Source organism: Adiantum capillus-veneris, chromosome 14 (assembly GCF_014529385.1).
Source record: "Adiantum capillus-veneris isolate H3 chromosome 14, ASM1452938v2, whole genome shotgun sequence".
In the NCBI taxonomy this organism is placed as follows: domain Eukaryota; kingdom Viridiplantae; phylum Streptophyta; class Polypodiopsida; order Polypodiales; family Pteridaceae; genus Adiantum; species Adiantum capillus-veneris.
This window is the reverse complement of record NC_140944.1, coordinates 23,958,384-23,975,332: the sequence shown is the minus strand read 5'-3', so window position 1 is coordinate 23,975,332 and position 16,949 is coordinate 23,958,384. Positions and strand designations below refer to the sequence as shown.

Here is a 16,949-nt window from a genome sequence, read left to right as displayed (position 1 = left end):
TCCCTAAATAAGTAAGTTAGTAGATCTGTTGAACCTTTACCTTTGATTTTGAAGATATAGATGATCTTCATGGGTGTTAACTGCCCTGTTTGGCATGAGAGGTCTATAAAAGATCCTTGACGTTCCTATCCTCCCAACAATAGACTCCGATCCTAGGATTATATGTGCTAAGCCGTTTCAAAGGTTTTAGATCAACTTGATCATACCCCTCGAATTCTAAAGTCGGTGGACCTTCTTTTGCTATCATATTTGGAATTATGCTATTCACTTCTAACCCCCATTTGTCTATCACATCAGGATTTTCAACCTTTATGGTACTGAGTCTCGTTTTTATCCATATACATTTTTCCTTGTTTGTTTGTTTTGATTTCTTCTTCTAATTTAAACAAGATTTACCCAAGTTATCAATTGTTTAGTGTTCGCAGACTTGGTTTTCAAGACTTAAGTCTCACTTTTGTGATCCAAATTTCACCAAATTTGATTTGTGGATTCTACTTGAGATCCTTGACCTTGTGGTATACTCAATTGTGCAAAAATATTCAATTATGAAGCAAATGTAAATAATCATAATTATTTACTTATGGGGTTTTTTTGTAACTTTTTGCCAAAATGTTGATACAAATAGGATAAGCAACTCAACTTAAGCTCCCTAGCCAAGTTTCATCAAGTTTGGATAAACTCTGTTCAATTTGTCAACAGGTTTGTGTCTGCAGACTGACTTTACAAATCTAGGCACAACACACCCTCGGGGGGCACACGTACCAACACACACTTGGAAACACACGTACAATAGTAAAGAAGAGAAGGACGAATTGACACCAAAATGCAAAAATGATGACTCCACTTTGATCCAAACAACCATGTACAATTGGCTACAACTCAGATCCGTCAGCACACACATCGATGAGCTCAAGAAATTGCACCAGCAACCCTCACTAGTGCCACAAAGAAAACATAGCCCAAATGCCCCAATGGTAAAAAGATTATTGGACAAAAAGCTTCTTACAATTCCAAAAAAACTCCTCTTATAAGAGGTGATAACCCCCCCAAAAAAAGGTATATCCTACTTGTGCAGCTCCTCTTGAGCTCATTTTAGCATTTGATTACATTCCATACAAGTGGCTAGTCTTTTTTTAGTATATACGGGCATGATGGGATACCTCGGCAAGTTTCTTTCCTCTCTCTCATAATTCTGCATGGGAAGCACCCCATCATTTTGGTTGTCAGGATGCCGTTACGATGGCTAGGGAGAGCCTCACCCTCATAAAAAGTCCCACAGTGTACCTTCACAGTCTCAAAAGGTGACATCAAACCAAAGTCAAACAATCTTGAGCCCATCTCATGGAGAAAGCTTTAGTGATCACCCTAGGAAGGGGGGAGCTGCAAATCCATCAATCTCAGCTCATGTACTAGGAAATGCACCATTTAGGATCCCTAGAACTTCTAGCCAATAGACCCCTTCAAAACAAAAACTATTGAAAGATCATATGGTTGTTGGAAATTTCTAGTTGACCCATATTCCCTCAGAATCTGATGAAAAATGCTTCTATGAAGATCATCAAGGACAAAAGTTTCAACTGGTCTCCACAAGTCAAAGTCAAAAGCCGACAAATACCATAGTGTTCAAGCAATTTCATGTGACCAAGCTCACACATGCATATCAAGATGTAGATGGTAACAAATATCAGTAGATATTGACCTTTTCGAAAAAAAATAACAATGGTGTGTATATCTTTGATGTAGAACATAAAACCTATTTGCAAATTGATGACCATGAAATAGAGTTTGAACAAGAAGTTATAACTAACAAACAAGGAGGATCTTATACGGACTCATAAGGGGACTATGTACATTGCAAACAATCTAAGCATTGTGGACAAATGGGGAAACAAGGCTGAAAGTTATTAAATTCCAAAAGAGGACATCCTAGAAGGACCACCTTCCACTGGACTATAAGATTTCAAGTTAAACAACTCAAGGATCATGAGACACTTGGAAATGGACAACATAGCTTAGGAATCTTCTATTGGAAGAATATAGAGTCAAATGAAAAGTTATGGGTAAAAAAGCCAAGACCTATACCACTTCAAGATAGCAATATAGTGTACATCTTTATGAAATACAAAAGAGTTATGGGTAAAAATGCAATACCTATACCACTTCAAGATAGCAACATAGTGTACATATTTATGAAAGATAAAGGAGTTATGCGTGTCTTTAGGTTTTGGGATGAATAAAACAATGGGCTACATCCATTACTTGGGAGGATATAAAGAAAACTTTGTATCAAGAATATTTGGTGAAACACTATAAGCCCAAATAGGGAAAAGTGGATACTTCAGAAGCTTTCATCGGTAGCATACATAATGAGAGAGGTTCCACAATAATCCATCGTAAGCCAGAGAAGTTGATAACTTGATACCACAAGATTGGGTCAATGGATGGACCAATGAAACTGCTGACATGAAAATAATGTGTGACATTAGATCTAAACGTGGGCTCAGTCTAACATCACGATACTAGACTTGTGGACCCAAATCTAACTTTTGAACCAAGTGTTGGGCATAGAGTGTATATACATGCTTAGTAGAGCCCATAGCTAAAGTCAAGGTGACGCATCCAAACCTACCACTTTTCCATTCTCAACAAATTGTGAAAGGGTAGATACAGCCATGATCCTCCACTTGACCATTCTAAACAAGGTGTGAAAGAGTGTATGCATCATAGATCACCACTTTGCCATAAAATCAAGTTATGTAAGAGTGATCCCATCTTAAACCCACCCTTTGGCCATTCTCCACAAGTTTTTGAAAAGATGATTGAGCATCCTAAATCCATCTCTTAGCCATTCTAAATCAGCTATGGAAGTAGATCCACCACATGATCTTTCTTAATAAGTTTCTAGAAGAATGATGCATTTACATTGACCAATTGGACCTTCTCAACGAGTTGCAAAGGATGGGAACATTCTAAATCCACCAATTGGAAATTCTAAACAAATCATCTAAGAGTGAATGTATCCTAAATCCTCCATATGACCATTCTCAACAAGTTGTTAAATAGACGACAGAGTATCCTAAATCCATTGCTTAGCCATTCTAAGCCAACTATAGAAGATCAAGTGTATCCTAAATCCACCACATGGCCAATCTAAACAAGTTCCTAAAATAATGATGCATTTAGATCGACCACTTGGTCACAATCAACAAGTTGTGAAAGGGTGGATGCATCCCAAATTCACCACTTGGCTAATATAAACAAGTTGTGAAAGAGCATGTGCACCTTGGATCCACCACTTTGCAATTTAAAAACAAGTTATATAAGAATGATTGCATTCTAGATCCACCATTTGGCCATTCTCAAGACAAAGAAAATCCACCACTTAGCAATTTTAAAGAATTTATTAAAGATCAAGTGCGTCATAAATCCACCACATGGCCATTCTAAACAAGTTCTTAGAAGGGTGATGCATTATTTCAACAATTAACCACCTTTCCATTATCAATAAGTTATGAAAGATGGGTACATTCCAAACCCACCACTTGGCCATTCTCAAAAAGGTGTTTAGAGTAATCATATCGTAGATCCACATTTGCTCATTCTAAACCAACTATGGAAGATCAAGTTGTGTAAGAGTAAGTGTATCTTAGATCCACCATTTGGTCATTCTCAACAAAATTGTTGGTTAGTTGGATCATTTTAAGTCCACATTAGCCATTCTAAACCAACTATGGAAGATCAAGTGTATCTTAAATCCACCACATGGCCACTCCAAAAAAGTTTAAAAAGGGTGATGCATTTAGATCAACCATTTGGCCATTCTCAACAAATTGTGAAAGATTGTGTACGTTTCAGATCCACTACTTGGCCATTCTAAATAATTATTTTAAGATTGAGTGCCTCTTAAATTGACAATTTGGACATTTTCAACAAGTTTTTGAATAGACAAAGAATCTTAAATCCATCACTTAGCTATTATGAACCACTTGTGGAAGATCAAGTGTATTGTAGATCCACCACATGTCCATTGTAAAATGAGTTATTAGAATGGTGATGCATTTAGATCTACCACTTAGCCATTCTCAATAAGTTGTGAAAGGGTGTTTGCATTTTAGATCCACCACTTAGCCATTCTAAATAAAATATAGAAGAGCATGTGTTTCCTCAATACACAACATAGCAATTCTAAACAAGCTCCTTCAAGGGTGATGCATTTAGATCGGCCACTTGGCCATTCTCAACAAGTTGTGAAAAGGTTGGTGCATCCCAAATTCACTACTTGGCGATTCTAAACAAATTATAAAAGATTGTGTGCATCCTAAACCCACCACCTTTTTCACAAAAAATAAGTTGTGGAAGAGTAAGTGTATCTTAGATCCACCATTTGGGCATTCTCAACAAGTTGTTGAATAGACGATGTAGCTTCAATCCACTACTTTGCCATTTTAAACCAGCTATAGAAGTTCAAGTTTATCTTAAATCTACAACAAGGCCATTTTAAACAAGTTCATAGAAGGGTAATGCATTCGAATTGATCATTCTATCACTCAACAAGTGATGAAAGGGTGGAGGCATTCTGAATCCACCACTTGGCCATTCTAAAAGTATTGTGCAAGCTTGTATGCATCACATACCAGCTACTTATCCATTCTAGAAAATTTCTTAAAAGGGTGGGTGAATCCTAAAGACATCAATTAAGGCGTCATGCAAGATGCACCACCTGACCATTCTTAACATTTTGTGAAAGAGTAAGTACATCTGACCTCCACCACATGGTCATTTTGAGCACACTTGAAAAAGCAAATGCATCCTACATCCATGACATGGCTACTAAAAAAATTTATTGAATAGAAGATGCATTGTAGATTCACCACTACGCTAGTCTAAACAAGCTTTGAAAAAGTAAGTACATCCCACATCAATTGCGTACATCCCACATCTAGCAATTGCACATTCTTAACAAGTAGTGTAAGGAAGGATCATCCCACATCCACAAATTGGCCACTCTCGAGAAGTTTTCAAAAGCTGTGGATGTATTCAAGATCTACCACTTGCCCATTTTCAACAAGTTTTGTAAGCGTGGGTGCATCCTATATCCACCACTCGATCACTCTAAACAAATTGGGAAAGAGCTAGTGTATCCTTAATCCACCACTTGACAAGGACTTTAGAGGCTTTCAAGATGTACTCGCAAGCGAAGGCTAATTATCTTCATCTTTGAGTTACAAACTTACGAAGACATGGTTATGCATATCATTTACATGTACATAATACCCTTTATGATTCTTGAAGATTGCACAAAAAATCTGATGTGCACACTTCTTGCAACACATCCATCGAATCTTAGTATATTGAAAGGGTTCGTTGATGGTTGCCTCCCATGCAAATTCATTTAGTCTTCTATGAAAATCCTTTTTAGGATAATAATTTCACGTAAGGGCACACATAAGTGTAGGTTTCCTTCAAAGCATGGTTGCAAGAACTGGACCATACACAAGGACAAAATCTTGTGACAAGTAGTGCTATAAGTTCCAATGTTAGGACTTGGAAGGCCTCTCCCTGTTCTTTCTAAAGATGGGCATGGTGGGAAACACTACCCTTCCTTATGGAAGGGCCCTTCTAGACAGATACCATAACTATCACAAATAGATTGCAATAACATAGCGAAATGTTTCATGAAGAATATATGAAAACATCGTGTTTGGTAAATAAAATTAGTGGATTTTTTTATTTACAAGTCTTTGTGTAGGTCAAACTAGAGGCTTGGAGATACATAAAGACTAAACAAGACTCCTCATTTGGTAGTTTCATTGTTCTAACCTATTAACGTATCCGTGTTATATGAATTAGATATAACACAGATGCCATCTCAAGGTACTCCCCTCCCAATGGGAGATACCCATACCTATATTAGGAAACAAGCCCTTCTAAATTCGGCGCTTGTGTTGGGGGGGAGGGGGAGGGGGAGGCCGGGGAGGGGGGAGGGAGAGAGAGAGAGGAGGTTGTGAGTCTCTCGTACATAGTGCGGCCATCTTGAGAGAGAGAGAGAGAGAGAGAGAGAGAGAGAGGAGAAGAGTTTTAACGTGGTAGGAAACTATCCCAAGAGACCTCAAAAATCTAACCGACAAGGAGTTGAACTCAAAACCTATTATTCAAGAGAGAAGCTATGCTCTGTAATGTCTACTCCGAAATTACCAAAGCCTAGTAAAGGGCTCACAGATTGTAAATCTTTGATCAATATCTACAACCTTTTTGCTCCAATGTCCATATTCAAAGGTAGTAATATTACAACTCACAAGAGCAACAATCCATGCCAACATTTCCCCCCCAAAAGGGAATCACCAGGTCAATACACAAAACTTACAGGTTGAAACTTACAAGTACATATACTCACATTACCCACTGTTCAAGCAAGCACCACTATTCAATACTCAGATACTCGTCGCCAAAAGTGTTAATAAATTTTTCTTGTTTACTACCCGAGTACTTAATACCCATATGTAAATGAGGCTTTGCTTGCCCTTATAAAATGCTTGCTTCTGAATGAGGATAAACAGCTATGTAGCCGAGCCCCATAACCCCAGTATGGCTTATCAACCTACTATAAGTGGAGAGCATTCGAATACTTTCCCCGCTCACGACTTGTACAGATCCAGGCTCGGGATAGCATGTCGTCATTCCCACAATATAACCAGCTTCATTGCCCACCTCAGTCCCATTTCCATAGAGTGGGATGGAAGCGCAGATCTCTCGGCCATCCTATCAAAAAACAAAAGGAGCTCCTGGTTACAGCAATGCACATGCATGGGGTATATACCGCAGAAAAAACATACATATTTCTGCATAAGCTACATACATTAGCTTATATGCTACATGCTTATATACCTCAAAATGCACTAATTATACTCATACAAAGAGATGATCACATCATACAAGAGAAGACGTTCTATGCTAATACATGCCAAATACAACCAAAAGTACACTAAAGCTGTACACATTACCTGACCATACATGGCACCACCAATTCCACCTGCGTGCTGATGTGAAACCCCATAAATGACATCCCCACCAATAGGAATCTCCATAACCGACTCCTGCACATGCGTACACTCGGATGTGCCGACATTTCGTGAAGAGCAGGAAGGGACATCATACTCAACCTGGGCATTCAAAAAAGGATATGCATCAACACCCCAACCAAGCAACGAAAGACTCATCTATATGATGTACTACAAAATCTATCAACAACAAAGAACATGTTTACCTTGCATAGAGAGGCTTCATATGTGGAATCAAAAATATAGATTTTCACAGGCAAAATGGCATCGCTCCAATCCAGATAATGCACCGTATACTGCAAATAATATGTCCGACTCTCACCCACATATCCATCCTTTAATTGGCAGTGCACTCCATCATAACAACAAAGGAGTCCTCCTTGGTATCCATCCTTTATGGGTCTCCCATCTTCGCCAACAGTTACATTGTAAAGATCGCAGCGACATTCTAAACATCCAAGGGGATCCACGGTGCCGCGTGTGTCGATGGCGTGCACATTCAAGAGCCATGCCTCATTATCATACTGTCCAACTTCAATTGCATAGGGGCCAGGAAGCCATGTACTTGTCAAGCGAGTTTCCGACCCGAGGCCAAAGAGCTGGCATAGTGCATAGTCAGGGCAAACACCATCATTACCCAGAATTGTAGACGATGACATGGCATTACTTGAGCTAGCGCTAGTGTTCAAGTAGTTGTAGACAACCCAATGATGCAAATAAACTTCATTGAGAGGCACCGAGTTTCCATCCTCATCGATCACTTCTGCGTCAAACGCTTTGATGCCAATGTGCCCTTCCACAAAAGAGGATCCAAAATAGAAGGTATTCTGCACTTCGCCAGGCGCAAGGGTGAAGGCCGGAGACCTGAATGTGGCAGTCTTCACATCCCCTCCAACACTAGGAAATATGTGTGCGGCAAAGGCGGGCAATGTCGTCGCAAGTGTGCTTACAAATAGCAGAACAAGAGAACCCTTCAATGCTTCCATTTAATTCCTACACGCACAAGAAATACTGCAAAGTAAGCGCATGCAGAGCAATACAAAGAACGCACCTCCCTCTCTCTTTCTCTCTCTCTCTCTCTCACACACACACACACACACACACTTACAGTCTGAAGGAGCGGGCTGCTGGACGAGGTGGGCGAGCCAGGGCGACGCGATGATACTTATTAGAAATACGAGGCAAAAGTGATGTTTTCATCGCCCCCGAGTCTAGGCTCTAGAGCGCTTACGCAAGGGGTGACATGTCTACGAGACTCTACCTCTCTCTACACCTGGCGACACAAGAGAAGAAGAAGAATACGTAGGGTAAGGGGGCCAACTTTAGGCCACCTAAGCCGCGAGGGGGCTCCTGATCTGTGTGTTGCACGAAATAATTGCTGAGGGGCGCATTTGAAAGAGCACCACTATTGCTATCTCCAGAAAAAATATGGTGATGAAGCGATCTCTACAGAGAAAGTATGGCGTCGACGAACATTTCCTTTGTAACAAAAGTGGGTGTGAGAGGGAAGCCACTCCCAAGGGGAGTAATGAGCCAAAGCGGCCAGCAAAGCTTAATCACAGATCCAACGGCCCAAACCCCCTAGACAGACGTGCTAACTAGCCTAGCAATAGCCAACTTGTGACCCATTATTGGAGAAAAGTTTTCTTAAACTTGGGGAGTCCGGGTCCCATTACAGGGGGCCGGTTTTTTATTGGCCCCTTTACCCTAGTAGGAACGAGGAGAGTTGAACTCTAAGACATTTTCAAATATCACCCTAAAGATGCAAACTTCAAAGTGGCACTGAACGTATACGTACCGTGTTTAAATTTTCACCTACTAGCAACCTCCTACTGACAACCTCTCCACACTGGTAGGTTCTTCAACTTATTCATTAGTTAGGAATATTAGCATCTCCACACGAAGGTTATTACCTCTTCATCTTGTCTGAAGTCCATTTGTAAAAGGGATAGGTTGCAGGGCTCGAACGCAGGCGGCCACAACCAGCAGTCCCTGCTCTAAGCCATGTGAGCGATTGGCTCGCGATACATGCTTCCCTGAACAATTTTTAAAAAAAATCATGAAGTAGCCCTCTGGCGTCGCGCGCGGCTGATGTGGCTGCCCTGCAGTAGCCCCCTGGCGTCGCACGCAACTACGGTTGCCCTGCTCGTTCAACCAACGCGTTGGCTGAATCATGTTCTGGAGAGGCAAGGCAGTCGGCGACAAGCTCGGCAATGAGCATTTTGAAAGATTCAGGTTATTAATTCCTTTTCTGAAATGGGTACGACATACTAACAACCTCTTTATTATATTTATGAATTCAAGAATTCCTTCTTCCTCCCCATCCTTACGGTTCATAACCAACATAGGAACCCATCTTTTAAGAGAAGGATTGGAGGAGTCGAACAAGTACAACAGTATAGGTCACACCAAAAAATCATTCGCATAACCAGCCTGACAACCGACGATTGCTGCTTCGCATCTCAAGCCACACATTTTTTTAAAAAAAATCAACTTGCACCACCAACCACCTCCCCTACACGTGGCCATTGACGCTAGACACCTCCTGCCTCTCCTTGCCTATCGTGATTTGAAGCCTGCGCCCCTCCTCGCATGTCTTTTGAAGCCTTGAAAGGTGCCTCTCCTTGCCTCCCTCGTCAGTCGCCACTTGAGGATCTCTCTTGATTCTCGTTAATAAAGCATTAAACAAGATTGCCCCCCCCCCCCCCCCCCCAAACATATTCAATAAAAATTTGACAAACGTTAGCACTCGTCGATAGAGCAAGAGCCCCTTGTGTCTAAGGTCTTGGGTTCAAACCCCCTTGAAAGCTCGTATGACAGGGGCTCTTCCCCTAGTCCATATGATGGGGTGGCCAACCTTATCCAACCAAGAAGATTCACCTTAAGAGTTGGGCTCCTTCCACGTAAAGGGTTTGCGTACGTGTGCATGTGCACGTGTTTTGTAATGTCGAAGTTGTAGGCAATTCTCCAAAAAAAAAGAAAAAAGACAAAAGTTATTAAAACCGAAGGCAACTCTAAGGCCTCGCCATTTGAGCAAGCAAAAAAAAAAAAACGATTTTTGCGTTTACTTATCATTTTAGCAAAATTGCATTAGATAGGTAAGAGTTTAAACAAAATATAATTCGACTAACATTATGAGTACTAATACAAGAGGGAATGCTTGTGGTGGAGAAGAAGCCATGTAGCTTAGAGCTAACGTATGTTGAAAATTTTGTGAATGGCATGCCAACGGGTACAAGGAAGGTGTATTTAGTGCATCACATATGTGCTTGTCCTTTTATAGTGGCTTGGTAACCTCCATCCCATGCTAGTAACATGTCCCTTCCTCTCCTGCATTGTGCATTGTTCGAGTTGTATTGTATTGTGTGATCCAACTTTACACACATAGAAACTTATAAAATGGGTTCTTCTATATGTGGTCCGTGTGTTGTTGTGTGTTGTATTATTGCATCTAGGGTTAGTTTGCGTAGACAAATCAAGATGGTAATAGCTTAATGGAAGGTAAGAGAAATCATAACTATATCTAGCAGTGTCAAAAAATAGCTACAACATCTAGGGTTAGTTATATTCGATTGTGTGATCCATACATAGAAACATAAATGGGTTCTTGTATGTGGATTATGTGTGTTGTTGCATTATATTGTTGCATCTAGGGTTAGTTGCTTAGACAAATCTAGATAATCATAGCTTAATGGAGGATTAGAGGAGTCATACCTAAAAATTTAGCTAGAGCAAGACCCAAGGCGATCACTTTTCAAAAAATGTATCATATCACATGAGTTAACTCAAAAGGATCATTAATTATCCAAAATGTATACTTTTATGTATACATTAGAGGGAGGTGGGGGATTTTTAACTAAGCCCATAATGTAAATATAGTATAGGTATTATTAATAATCATCTCTTGAACGCACATGATATAGGGAGATTTTGATAAGTGACCACCATGGGCAACAAGATTCGTAAGAGGTGAACCTAGTACATCCACCACCATATGATTCCTCAACACCTCAAATGACTCACTTAGTTTGCCCTCGTGTGGCACTAGTAGATGAAGGTGAGCATGCATTACCAACTTTGCTCACACCCACACACCAAACATTGTTAAAGAATGTACATAATGGCTTCAAGACATCTTTGGGGTACACCCCTTTTCACTTAGTGTATGGACAAGAGGCTCTTCTTCCCATAGAGGTAGAACTGGCAAGTCTCTGAGTTTTAAAGACCTACCATCAGGATGATCAAAAGAAGGTTGAGTATCGAATCATTGACTTGGAGCAGCTAGAACGAGACAAAGAATCAACAATTCAACACTATGCTACACATGCAAAAAAGCGACAAAGAAATTTCAACATCCAGATGATAAAGAAAGGCATCAAAGAGGGCTCTCTTGTGCTGAGGTATGACAATCGATTTGACCATAAGAAGGATGGTAAGTTCTTGTTGAAATAGAAAGGATCTTTTGTGGTAGAACAAAAGTTCCTAAATGGTAGCTATAGGTTGGGGGAATTGGATGAGGAGTTGCATCACACCCCAATAAATGGATGGTGGCTTAAACCCTACAACTGCAGATTGGACCCACAAATTGAGGAATGTGCCGGCACTAGTCTATGCTTGAAGGATGACTATTGAAATTGGGACGAATGTTGGAGATATTCAAGATGCTAGAGACATGAATGTCTCCAGCCATCGGGGGAGGGCTATATGATGCGTGCTTTTCACCACCCTCCCTAGAAGCCATCACCTATACATAGATAAGAGGATAAAAATGAAAACATAAAAAATAAATTTCCATCTTGCATCTTGAAGGAATATGACACTATTGGTGCCAATGTGGGTGAAACAAACTGTACTAGTCGGAAGGCTCTTGGGGGAGAAGTTTTCCGCAATTCTTTGGTTGAATTGTATACTGAATACGGCGAATTAAGAAGCAAAAGGATTCACAAAGAGACCTTTTTTACCAAGGGAAGGTTCTTCCTCCAGGTGCAATCACCTATGATTGTGTCTCGACGGCAATTAGGAGTTCGAGCAACTTGGAGGCTGAAAATGGAAGATAGCACAAATGCTTGACAAGATCCGTGTTTGAGAAGTTGTCCAAGGCATGACAGGCATCGGGGTATTAACCTCGGACTAAGGAGATCTTGGAAGTTTGGTTTCATCTTTGACCATGGAAACTAGCCCATGGGAACATTATTGATAAGAAATTTATTTATTTTAATGCTGAGAGGAATGGCAGCATGCTGTCACCCTCCCAAAGTGCCAAGAGGAGGGGGGGGCCTCCCCCCCCCCCCAATCCCTATGCATCACTCTCCCCTCAGCTCTCTCCCTCTTACTTGTTCCCTCTCTCAGATAGCACTACAAGAATCTCTCTCTCTCTCTCTCTCTCTCTCTCTCTCTCTCTCTCTCTCTCTCTCTCTCTCTCTCTCTCTCTCTCTCTCTCTCTCTCTCTCTCTCTCTCTCTCTCTCTCTCTTTGTGTGTGTGTGTGTATGTGCGCGCGCGCGTGTCGGCAACAAGAAGTAAAATTCATCTCTCTCTCTCTCTCTCTCTCTCTCTCTCTCTCTCTCTCTCTCTCTCTCTCTCTCTCTCTCTCTCTCTCTCTCTCGATTCACACACACATATCCAGACTTTCATCCCATCTCTCACCCTCTCGCTCTCAACTCCGTTGCATCTCTCCCTTCTCAGCCTGCCATCCCCTTGCCATCCTCTCTCTTGTATACACTCACAAACGCACATTGGTAACTCTCTTGTAAAATTTACATGTATACACCTACCCACATGTGCACAATATAAGCATTATGCACCTCACTATCTACATGCACACACACTTTATGCATAGAACAAGGACGACGACTACTACAACAAAAAGGCAACATCAAAATTGCATCCAAGAAGTCCCCAATGGCACGACGGTTCTGAGGCATGCCCAAGCTAGCACCAAACCAAAAGAACATCGATCTCTAAAGATCCGACCATTTGGCACTAGTATCAGTCATCCTTTTCACCTAGGAGTCAGTTAAATGGCAGGTAAACATGCAATTACCTATTTTTTCCTACTCTCTCTTGGAATTAAAGAAAAAGAAATTTAAGTTCTCCTCCTCTCTCTAGCTTCGGTGGCCACCCACACACTAGAGAGAGAATCTAGTTGCACCTCCTCTCCGAATAAGCGAGGACAGTGGTCTTTTGGTGCGCATCGGGGCCATGTTCTTGGTCCCACATGTCTTGGATAATATTTTCACTAAAATAATATCTCTAAATTCGTCTCTTTTGCTATATAAAGGGGTCTAGAGGTCACTCTCAAGCGAAACAAAGAGCACGATAGCACTACAAAAATAGCACATCATTGTATCATAATCCACAATCACTAGCACAAGAATGGGAGAAGAGAGTCATTTTCAATAAAGCACATGCCACACAAGGTGTATATCAATGATACTATGCTATAACACTATGCCATCACACTAACAATCTATACACATCGTCATGTTCCATTGTACCACATCAACACCATTCACAATACGGAAGCACTTGCAAAACGAATGTAAATATGACCACATGCTGTCACCATCAAACCGCAACATTGCTGGCAGTATGAAATGGCTATGGTGTTATACTATGCTATAACACTATGCCATCACACTCACAATCTATACACAACGTCATGTTCCATTGTACCACATCAACACCATTCACAATACGGAAGCACTTGCAAAACGAATGTAAATATGACCACACGTTGTCACCATCAAACCGGGACATGGTCGGCAGTATGAAATGGCTGTGGTGTTATTCTTCTCCTTCTCTCTCTCTCTCTCTCTCTCTCTCTCTCTCTCTCTCTCTCTCTCTCTCTCTCTCTCTAGCACCAGACACATTTGCACAGCCTTCACATTTGTCTGTGAAGCGGTTTCACCACCATGCATTAGCATCACGTGTCTTGTCCATGCACCAAGTGGCAAGAGGCATTGAGGGGTTCTTCTCTCCTTGCACGATTTTGCATTTTCAAGATCCTTTTGATCGATTGTTGGTTTCTCTCTTGGTGCACGATGCCGCACACATATTATGGTTGGTTACTTTTATCTTTGTGAGACACAATGTTGATCACCACTAGCTTGCTGTACCTCACCCACGATCCAAGTTCTCTTGCATCCTAGCCACATACCAACTAGGTTGTGCCCCCAAGATCCCTCCCTCCCTCCCTCCCCCCCGCCCCCCGGACGCGTTGATGAGGCCCCTAGGCGTCGTGTTGGTGTAGCGACCACCGTGATCAATTTGCCTCCCTCAGGGTTATGGTGATGAGAGAAGCTTAAGGGGAGAGGCGAGCATGCATACATACATACATATACATATATATATATATATGCGTGTGTGTGTGTGTGTGTGTGTGTGTGAACTTCTTCAAAAAGAGGCTCCTCATACTGGTACATACTGGTAGACTTGAAAATAAATTCATTTCTTTGAAGATGCCAAGGAATCTTGAAGGTGAAAAGAGAGAGAGAGAGAGAGAGAGAGAGAGAGATGGGCTTGTGACAATCCATTCAATTTAAACAAGAGTATTAGCAGGCATTAAAACTAGTCATTCGAGATCTGAGTAAGAAATGTAATGATCTGCGACAATTTCACATGGAGCAGATACATGAGATCCAACCTTATGAAAACCTTATGAAGGAACGCCATAACAAACAACAATTCATAAAAACTGGTAAGGTATAAATTGAAGTTCATTTGTAATGACAAGAAAACAGAAAAGACAATTACACATCCGATAGATAACGATAAGCAATGACATTAAATTCATAACGGAAACGTTCGATTACATTATTCAGTCTTATCACAAGTGCATTCAGTTTATTCAATTGCACTTTTAAAGATGAAACCTCTTTGCGTAATGACACTATTTGCTCCTCTAGTTCAGCTACTTGGATATCCGCTACATTTACTTGACAATCTTGAACTGAGTTTTTTATTGACTCTACAGACTCTTTTATGAAGAACTTAAGGGTGCCATTGTCATGGCCATGGACCTCAGTCCAAATCTGTAGCAGGATTGCCTTTAATCTTTCAACAAGATCTTCCTCGACTCCCTCGAACGTGTCCTGCGTGTCAGTGGCCTCCACAACATTCAAATGGCCCCCCTCCTCCATTACGATCTGCATAACAAAGAATGAGCCCAACAAGTTAGAATCCAACAGCAAAAAATGTGGTTCAAGGAAAAGAAATAGTCATGAATTATAAACCTTCAAGATGCAACAAGTATTGCCTCTGTGCGATGCACTAGAGGCATGAAATCATCGCCTATCTGTGTGCCCTCATCGTCATCATCACTGTCATCAATGATAACAACATTGGCTTTTGGATCGTCCACGTTGGTCTCTTTAAATGCGGTCGTATCGGTAAGCTCCTTGCTAATCAAAGACAATGACAAGTACCTAAAGCAATGAACGCATGGAAAAGAAAGTAGAATAATATGATGCTAACCTTTCTATAGCCTCCCATCGGGACCTAAACCAATCGGCTCTTGGTTGTGCATTGGCGTACAAGTCATCGGCCACAAAAATGCTCACTATGTCCTGGTAAGTCACAATTGAGGGAAAAGCCATGCAACGCCACATCGCTCTTATCTTTTTCAGGTACATTCCTCGGCCTTGGTAAGGAATGATCCACGACGATGAAGGGTAGTATTTTCCGGTACGCACCATAATGTGCAAGGTGGACAAGAAATCGTTCCCTAGAGAGTGCCGCTTTTTGAACTTCCAATACATTGCAGCACGGTCGAAAATATTGTTCGGAGTTAGGCATACCCTGTTCTTGAGGTCGTCTACACCGTAAAGGGTATACAACTCTACGCCCTTGTTGATATAATCAACAGTGACATTGTGAGTCAGCTTCTGGAAGTGCGGCTCACCTTCGTCCTTCATGCAGTAGCCTACCATCCACTGGAAGGTATGCATATTTTTCTGCTTTAGAGCTCTGCATAGGATGTTCGCACCTGCTGGACCTTCCTTGTCCCAACCCAAGTATGACTTCAGCTTCTTGTTGATGGCAATAAGAGACGACGACAGCATACGAACCACCATCTGAAAACGCAAATGGAATACACTCCCTCCTCTTTACACTGCGCACATCCCCGCTAATGTCTCCTTCTGCAAGAATTCGTCAACGCGTGGAAGAAGACATGTATCTATGTCCTCCCCTCTCACGGAGATTTTCACACTCGCCTCCATTAACTTCTTCGGCCTCTTCGACTCGTTTGAGGACCTCTCCTTTGTGGCCTCTTCGACTCGTTTGAGGACCTCTCCTCTGCGGTCATTCGAGGACGCCCCCTCCTCTTAACAGGGACGCCTTCTTCGCTCGCGCTATTGGCCGCACCTCTCTTACTATTTTTCAACGAAGCCATCGTGTATGCGTGCTCTCTCTAACTAAAGCAAAAAGAACATAAAGCTTTAAGCAAGCACACACAAAGCTTTTTACAGAGCTGCTGCTGTAAAAACCAATTTCTCTCTCTCTCTCTCTCTCTCTCTCTCTCTCTCTCTCACACACACACACACACACACACACACACACACACACGCACGCACACTGTGATGGTACCGCTGCTATAAAAATTGATTTCTCAAACTCTCTCTCTCACTAACACACACACACACCCACTCTGCACATAGTACCGCTGCTGTAAAAATTGATTTCTCCCTCTCTCTCTCTCTCTCTCTCTCTCTCTCTCTCTCTCTCTCACACACACACACACACACACACACACACACTCTGCGATGGTACCGCTGCTGTAAAATTTGATTTCTCCCTCTCTCTCTCACACTAATACACACACTACCGCTGCTGTAAAATTTGATTTCTCCCTCTCTCTCTCACACTAATACACACCCACTCTGCACACAAGG

The 16,949-nt window shown here is 41.6% G+C and overlaps 2 protein-coding genes across 2 annotated transcripts; both read right to left on the bottom strand.

Moving 5' to 3' along the window:
* Positions 1-6,240: 6,240 nt before the first annotated feature.
* LOC147442097 (uncharacterized) lies at positions 6,241-8,321 on the bottom strand. The gene is made up of 4 exons (XM_086528393.1): positions 8,167-8,321; positions 7,265-8,051; positions 7,002-7,160; positions 6,241-6,759 (listed from the first exon to the last, which is right to left on the bottom strand). The coding sequence occupies exons 2-4, from the start codon at positions 8,042-8,044 to the stop codon at positions 6,523-6,525; spliced, it is 1,176 nt and encodes a 391-aa protein (XP_086384519.1). The 5' UTR covers positions 8,045-8,051; positions 8,167-8,321; the 3' UTR covers positions 6,241-6,522.
* A 6,486-nt stretch (positions 8,322-14,807) lies between these two features.
* Positions 14,808-16,130, bottom strand: LOC147442096 (uncharacterized). Its single transcript, XM_086529329.1, has 3 exons — positions 15,532-16,130; positions 15,305-15,482; positions 14,808-15,203 (listed from the first exon to the last, which is right to left on the bottom strand). The coding sequence occupies exons 1-3, from the start codon at positions 16,128-16,130 to the stop codon at positions 14,808-14,810; spliced, it is 1,173 nt and encodes a 390-aa protein (XP_086385455.1).
* Positions 16,131-16,949: the final 819 nt, after the last annotated feature.